This window comes from Ceratina calcarata, unplaced genomic scaffold (genome assembly GCF_001652005.2).
Source record: "Ceratina calcarata isolate Rehan_Ccalc_2016 unplaced genomic scaffold, ASM165200v1 scaffold59, whole genome shotgun sequence".
Taxonomy (NCBI): Eukaryota; Metazoa; Arthropoda; class Insecta; order Hymenoptera; family Apidae; genus Ceratina; species Ceratina calcarata.
Genome location: NW_017177130.1, coordinates 183,113 through 191,799, shown reverse-complemented (window position 1 = coordinate 191,799; position 8,687 = coordinate 183,113). Strand labels below are relative to the sequence as shown.

Here is an 8,687-nt window from a genome sequence, read left to right as displayed (position 1 = left end):
GGGGGGGGGGGGGGGGGGGGGGGGGGGGGGGGGGGGGGGGGGGGGGGGGGGGGGGGGGGGGGGGGGGGGGGGGGGGGGGGGGGGGGGGGGGGGGGGGGGGGGGGGGGGGGGGGGGGGGCGTTGGGGGCTTTTAATGAATTTTGTGCGTTCGGACGAGAGGCAGGTGGGCACGAGCTCGGGCAAGATTCGATGCGCGGCTTCCAGTCGAGTTTTTAATCTAAAAATGGAAGACGTAGGAGGGTCGTAGGGTTGACGAGCACGAGCACGGACGTGGCTACGTGACTCGACCTATAGGCCAGGATACGAGAGATTTTTCACGTCGATGGAAGCCGACGATTCAACTCTGAATCCCTTATCGATTCCTACTCGACGAGAGACCAGGATCTTCGATGCGAACGATACGACGCGACGCGACGGAACGCGCGTGACTCGAGATCGTGACGACGCGGTGCACGGTTTAGGCTGGAACATATTGAAATTCGACGTGTCGGTGGAAATTACTGTAGATACCCACGGGAAGCTAAATAAAATTGGTGATCCCCCAGGGAGTGACTGGATACCCGAAACTGTACCTAAACCGGAAGTTGCATATTCAAAACGCAAAATTTCCACATGAATAAGTGAATATCAATTATGTTTACTGTCAGTAAGTTAATAAAATAAAAATTAACACTTTGAATATTTTTCTAGAAACAAAAATTTCGGTAACAATAAAATAATATTATATTCTTTTTTATAAATTTTTTTTAATCGAGGTAAAATACCGTAAAATAGTATATTTAGACTTTCGCTTCATCCCTATTTTCGATTTAAGCACACTTTTTCGCGGTTGTTCTGAGATCATCACCTAGATGTTCAGTCGCTCCCTGGAGGGTCACTAAATAAAGCAATAGTGAAGACACTCTGTTATATTACAATGGGGTTGTAAGCTGTGGTTAGACGTCCAGGAAAAATCCTTTGGAGACACGCGAAATCTTGACAGCGTGACACGACGAACATCGGTTTTCAAGGAGAATACATTGCCGGCTGTCCCGAACGTTTCGGCAATTTCGAACCGGCTATACTAGACTGAAAGAGCGAGACCCCGCGCGTATACATAATGGGCAAACCAGGAACACATTCATTGTCCCGGTGACGGTACACGTCGCGACGACCCGTTCGTTTTCCTTCGTGCATATGAATCTTATCATTGATTTAAAGCCGCGTTAAGGATGTAGACTTCGATAGCGGCGCGATAAGGCAGAATGTCATTATTACCCACAAAATTGGTAAAAAATATGGGTTTACGGGGTTACATTTTTCGTTCATATATAAGAAGATTTTTTGGTCATCAAGTAACTCTTTGGAAAGAGGAAAATTGAATCTGACGTGGTCTGGTCATGATTTAATCACAATGTGCTGATGAGCGTTACAAAATAGATGAAAAATCGTGGTTACGATGCCTTTAATTATAAGCAATTTTATACCTGAAAGAAATTGTTTTGAATAAATTCAAGAGCAGAACACGTCAGGAAATTGTACGTCGGAAAATGTAATTCAGTAAACCTATATTTTTGGCCAATTTTATAGGTAACATTGCCATTCTGCCTTATCATGCTACTAACAGAGTCTACCCTCTTACGATACTCGATATGCTCCATCACAGTTCACGCAGTGAAGTTAAAGATGACGCATATTAATAAAATGATCACTATACTTAATGAATTAAAAATGAGAATTCCTAAACTCCTAAGGCAATTGTAAAAAGTTTTATTCCATGACTGAAATCGATAATAAACGTTGAGTTAGACTAGTCGAAACTATGTCAATTTAGTTGATCAAGGAAATTGAAATATCGATGCCTAAAGCGTTTTCCCTAAGCGAGTGGGTGGTCTAAGATAGCGGAAGTTCAGCGGCTAATTGCAAGACTTAATGGGCGATTAACGCCTAATAGTTCGACCGATGAAAGGTAGCTCGTGGAGAAAAGACAGAAGACGGTGGGGACGCTTAATGAAGCTTCGATGAGCTTTCGGTCCAGTCGGAGTTAGCGAGATGATTAAAATTAAAACCCGGCCCGTTTAGCCAAGGGGTTACAATTTCAAAGGCAGCTTTAAATAAATTTCTCCATTAAACTGACGGGTCAGTGTAGAAAATTTCGAAACGACTGAACACGAGTGTGACGGCAGAAACAAAATGGAAGACCGATGGAAGGAACGGTGGCTCTCTGAACCCATATAGAAGGGAAAACGAACTTAATGGGGTTTCGATGGGACCTCGTATGTCCATATATGTCGAGCGATAGAACCATTCATCACTTCTCATTTTCCCTCGTTAACGACGACTCCCGCGACTGATTTACGAGAAGACTCACTTACGGCCAACTCGCTGCAATCGATACGCGTCAAATTCTCAATATCTTACCCTTTCCCTTCAAAGGAATCCAGTTTTAAATACGACCTAATTATCACGTGACGCGAACACCACCGAAATAAAATATTCCACGTCGTTCCTAGTATAACGTCGATGATCTCGAGTCATGGATACGTGCTCGCGTTCCGTTTTCAATAGTTAACGAAACAGACGTGCGACCGTTCTCAAACGAAGATCTGCTCTCTGTGATTCGGGTTACGGCGTGGGTCGAAGGGGGCGGGAATATTCGAAGAGAAGGCCACTCGACTGAAAGAGGTAGGTAATCCTAATAGTATCATCTACGAATTCTCGTAAATAAACCTAGCAATTTCAATTAAGGGCGAAGGATTTTCGCGTCCGATGTACCTTAAAACTACAACTTTGTGTATATCCCAGCCCTAGAACCTCGCGCAACGCGTCAAATCCAAGCTATTTCCAGCCCGCTGGCTCTAACCAGAATAATCACTACACACCGATTTAGAATTGGCCATCAGAAGACAGTACGGAGTAAGGCTAGAGATAATTTCAATTAGACCGTTGGTCTTCGGCTGAACGCTTGGCCGAAGGAGACTGATAACGATTCGATAGATAATCTACGGATAGAACCATAGTTCCGCTTCGATTGAGTACAATCGAGGGAAACGAAATCCTCGTTCTTCGATTCGATTGGTACACGGATCTATCTAGCAACGACGCGAGATCAACAGATCCGTCTTTTTCGTTAATCCGTTCAGATACGGGACGATTCAGTTATGAAAAGCATGATATTCTAATTATTATTAAATGCAAATGTTTGTATTTAGCGTAGCGTCACAGTCCGAGCAGGAGACGAATTTGATCCGACATTCTCGCAAAGGATGTTTCGACGAAAACGATGGGAGGCTGAAGTTAAAACGTGACTAAACGTGCAATATAAATTTATTTCAGGCTAACTCTTGCTAGCGGATTTTCAAACGATGACTAATTACGTTCGTTACCGAACGCGAACATTTAGTATGAACACTACAAAAGCGTATCGTACCGTATCTAAACGGATAATATAAATCAGGGATGGCGAGCTTCTTCCTCTATGTAACTTTAAATTCCCACTTTTAACTGAGCTGTTTTCCTCAATGACGAAGTATTAGGTACGTAGATAGTGCATCCCTGAATTTTTTCAGAATTTTTGCTACGTTGATATCGGAGAAAAAAATACAGTTATAAAATACTGATTAAAACTAATTAATTATTCCATAATTTGAGTACTTCATGAACTTTTTATATGATATAAATGGTGGATGGAAAAATTTGAAAAAACTCTCACATATATTACTCGTGTAGTAGTATAGCTCGCCGTATGCTCACCACCCCTGATACAAGTCGTCCGAAATTATCGATACCACTAGAACACGACGCAAGAACCAACTTGGAGGAAAAAAGGGGCAAGGCCCCGCTCGACTCTCGAAAAATAGATGCATCACAGGTATAATGTATCACAAACGAAAAGCTCGGCACCCTTAGAATATTATAGTACACCCAAGGATTGAAAAGGTTACGACAATAACTTTTTCAAACTGTTACATATCGGTTCTGACCGAAACAAAGTTACAAAGAACCGAAAAGATGTCATAACTGTTATTAGACATATGGGCCCTGATTTCGGTTCTTCAGAATTAATTTTATATCGGATATATAATCGTTACTTTTTTCTATTTCGGTCCTTCGTTTCGAATACAGTTTTTTCTAGTAATAAGTACATATTTTCCTTAGCGAAAAGCTTATGTGTAAAGCCGAATAACTGTTAATACCTGCGGTATGCAAATTAAGAATTCCACTTGAAATAGTATCGGTAGAATCAAAATACAGAGCCGAGAAATAACAGTTATAGAACCGATATAATATCCGAAATATCCTAATAACAGTTACGGCATTTTTCGGTTCTCGATAACTGCTTCAAGAATCCGGACCAATATCATAACTATTTTCAACCCTTGATTAGACCGCTTAGAACCAATGCGACGCGAAAAAATGCGCCAGGCGAGAAGAATAGTCCCGGTTGCATATATGGATGTTAAAATCCGCGCGCAAACGTGAGAAACGATAAACCGTCGCCTGTCTGTCTAGTTCGCGAACGCGAGAACGCGTCGTTCATTTGCATCTCTCCCGTTCTTATTCCCTGTTCCCGTAAAGCACATATACCTACGCATATACGTATATGTTCCAATGGATTCTTTCAACTCGGAATTCGAGAATTCTTCTCTACCCAGCTGAAGAGGAAATCTAGGCGAGAGATAAGCGAACCGCCACGGGGTTTATCTAGCTCTTATATTCAAACGCACCGAATGCAATCCGCATCTGAAATGCGTGCGCGCGGAATAAAATAGCAAGTATATCACCGAGAGAATGAGCACACGGTTTGAAATTCGAATCCCCTCGCTGCTGGCAGTGGTTTAGGGTGAGCACGACCCAGCTTTTAAGTAAGGAATCGCGCTTAACAACCGGGATCCGACGTCGCGAACGACCGCAGTATTCCGTGGTCCTATCTGCGCTCCGTTACATCGTGCGTGCGCCTGGGCTGCTATCTTGCGATCGATACGCGGAAAATTTGCCCGGTTTCAATCGATTCCTGGATTGGACTGACGCAACGGTGTGATCAATGAGAAACGACTGCGTGTGAGGAATGAGTAATGAGATTACGACGTTAATATTGGTGTTCTTAGATTTCTACAAATCGATCGATCGAAACTAGTACGCGTCCTATCGTACCTCAAACGATCACAGAGATCGTCAACAATGGAACACAAATTTCGTTCCTAGCACCTTGCGATGAACATAGCTACCTTTAATCGAGGCCGTTCATTTTTTAATCGGTTTATATACGCAACTTGGCGACGAGATATGATCGACGATAACCGGATCGTATCGCTGATTTTTAACCGCGATTAACGACGAAGAATCGAAATCTATCATTCAACGATTCGAATTGATCTTCCGAGAGTCAGACTCAAGATCGAAATTAGTGCCGGTCAATGGAGACTCTTTGACCCGAGATCTCAGGCGAGTCTTTCTAAGATATGGAGAGATCAGTCTTCTACCGATACGTCTAATACTTATTTTCTCTGAATGCCTCGAAATTCGGAACGCGAGGCAACACGAGGATCCCTGATGTCCTTCGACTCTTTACATATACGATATGATTCGTCTCCCTTATATATAATCTTCAACGTTTCTGCCCAAGTTTATAATCGCCTAGGCCACAGATTCATAAATTCTGACATTGGAATCGATCCTAATGTATCCTAAACGATTAAATCGCGATCTCTGGGAAAAAGAGGCTTCTCCGCGAGTCGGGAATGAAGGAACTCGGAAGGAGGAACGGGTTCGGCGATCAGGGCCGAAGATCGAATGGACGAGAACGAGTTTGTCCCGAGCCCGGCTCACACCCTTGTCTCGTTGTACGGGCTGGAGGGGGCAGCGCTCGTCGCGCCCTGGCGACGTTGCGTCGTGTCACCGGGCACGTTGAACGCAACGTTCGGCACCGTGGTCGGGTCGATCGGTTGGTACTGCGAGTGAGCCGGATGCCCGCTCGGCTGCGATTGGTGAGAGTGGGAGGAAGACGAGGGTGGACCCTCGCTTATCGAGGTGGTCGAGGCGAGAATTCGGCGACCGCGTACCTGGTAACGTTGGGGGTAGCAGCGGCCGCAGCAAGCGTGTAGCAGGCCGCCCCTGGAGGCAGTGCTGTGCGCGGGGGAGGTCAGGGGCGACGGGGAGCCTGGCCTCTTCGGAGCGCCGTTGTACGGCACCTCCATCTCCACGAATTCCCGATCCTGAAACAGAAACGAAACGCACCCTTATTAATACAAATGGAACTCTTTCTTCAGGCGATTTGTCTATTCATATTATGGAATTTGCGATGCCATAATTTCGTTAACGCCCACATGTTAGGAAAATTCTTAATCAGAAATGAATCTTACAATATCTTCGACCATCTGCAAAGTAGAAATCAGTCCCAACATTACCGCGAAGTTCATTACAATCTCATTGGTTGATTTTGTGTACCCATAGTTATAGTTCCACTGGGACAGAGTATAAAGTTTGCTGTTAAGTTTACAGTCTCGTAATTTACCGGACGAAGTTCCGATCCTCTTCTGTTTCAAGTTTTATAATCTGTTATGGCCATCGATATCTCGTTACCTATAAACTCCTTGGAATCCTGTGTCGGGGGGTAAGTTCGTAATTCGATCCACGTGGAAACCTTATTCATTTTTAATCAAACGTCCGTACTGCGATCAAGTCGATTATACACGGCTCTAGGCAGTGTTATGCTCGATTTTGCCCAAAGTCAACGTGGCACGAATGAACAAACCCATTATGAATAGAACACCTCGAGCTTCGCGTCATTTCGACGAACGTAATACATAAATTCAGAAAGTGGATTCAGAAATTTAATTAAAAAATCTTCAGTTTTAATCAAAATTATCGACGGCCTGCAGAGATCGCGTACGTAGCCGGGGGCCGCGGTAGAACGTGATCTGTCAGCTAAGTGCGTGCTCCTCGAGCGAACGCGACGTCTAGCATAAAATAGACTTACAATCTGTTTTGAACATCTGGCTTGAAAACGATTTTGTAAATAGTTTCCTGGTATGCTTCTGTTGAATCCGAAATTGTACTACCATCACCCACCCCGCGCCCACTCCAAAACGGTTAACGTCTCGTTTTACGTGGACCTCTGCTTTTGAGGGAAAAAAGAATCTAGAGAAATTGCTCTGGAAATAGCAGAGTACGTTCTAACGACCGAGCTCTGCGACTATTCCCGAACGAGTATCCCCAAAGTTTAGTCCGCTGAGTATTGCCTAGACCGTGTTACGAGTTGTTTCGCCGTCAGACTCACGCGACCAAGAACGCACGTTCGTTGCGATACACCGTGCGACAGTTTCTATCAAGAACAATTTCGTCCGCAATCACGTAGGAAAGTATTTCACGGGTAAAATCGATTACAACTACTCAACAAATTATTGAACAACCTAATTTATTTATTTATGTATACACGGGCAAGTGCATTTTTATGACTCAGTTGAAATGCAGTAAACTAATGCTTTTTTACTGGATAAGTATAAAATCAATCGCACTGAAATAATTATTGGCAGAGAAAAATGAATGGACTACGATGGAAAGTTCGTCGCACCAGTGACTCAGTCCTCAACTTAAGCTTCCGTTTCCAGGTTTTTCCCAAACGGTTTTCAGAAGAGGGTTGCGGGGCTGCTCCATTTTTCGCAAATCTCTGTACACCTGACTGACGTGGAGATCACTCGATAACCACTCACTTCCTTGCATTCCTCAATGTTGGCCACGCGAACAGTCCCAACGGTATTTAACAACGAAAATCAACCTACCACATCAGCCGAACCTTTCAACGTTCTCAAGTGCCTCTAATATTCGATGATGTAGAACGGCAAGAACCTTTTATTCCGTCAATGAACACGTCGATTTCACGTTAATACACGCTAATAATAAAATATAAAACTGACCGTAGAAAAAATGAAATAATAATCGTGAACGTGGTCAAACATTCGTTCTCGGTTGCCCGTTTTCGATCAACGACCTGCAGAGAATAACGCGCATTTGAATTTCATGAATCGTCGACGACCCGGAAAATACGGATTACTTGACAAGAATAAGTGGTGAGGACGGTGAGAATATGTTTATTCTAGCGGCGATTCGCGAAAAATATTTCGCGCACCAATTGCGGCAAAGACCTGGAAAGGAGAAAAAAGAAGAGAATACGAAGCGGAGAGAAAAGAAGGGAACAAAACAGGGCAAGCCTCGTATACGAGGTATCCAGTCTCCCGTGGATCCGACCGACGGTACTCGCGTCTGTACTACGAAATAAACTCGCCGAGCCGTCTTCGTCGTCTCTTCCGAATTATTGTCTCTTATTTTCGCATCCCCCTGAGTAGCACCCAAGCGTGGAAATAAAACAAGCCACTCCATTGGATCCTGGACGTATGTATCAAACCGACGAGAAAGGCGAATTTCCTTCAACCTGTCTGCATTATTATTTTCCCTCAGAAGAATCTCTACGCTTTCGACTGAAACGAAATTCGTTGGCCCGTAAATCAGGCAACGAAACTTCTTGTATGCATTATGTTAGTATACTTATGAAATAACTCTTAATTCTCATTAGGGCTGTGGTTACTTAGTGTTTCGTATCGACGTCGAGAAACATCATGCATTCGTAATCATGTTTGCCAGAGAACGAACTCTGAGTTTTAGATCAGATTTCAATGATGTATTCTACGCATTATTATATTTATAATAAC

The 8,687-nt window shown here is 43.8% G+C and overlaps 1 protein-coding gene across 7 annotated transcripts in view; it reads right to left on the bottom strand.

Moving 5' to 3' along the window:
- Positions 1–8,687, bottom strand: part of Shal (potassium voltage-gated channel protein Shal) — a 110,154-nt gene that overhangs the window by 28,257 nt on the left and 73,210 nt on the right. For all 7 annotated transcript variants that reach the window (XM_018032781.2, XM_018032782.2, XM_018032783.2 and 4 more), the window contains exon 4: positions 6,042–6,194. In XM_018032781.2, coding sequence (XP_017888270.1) covers positions 6,042–6,194 — 153 coding nt within the window. The remainder of the gene's footprint in view (positions 1–6,041; positions 6,195–8,687) is intronic.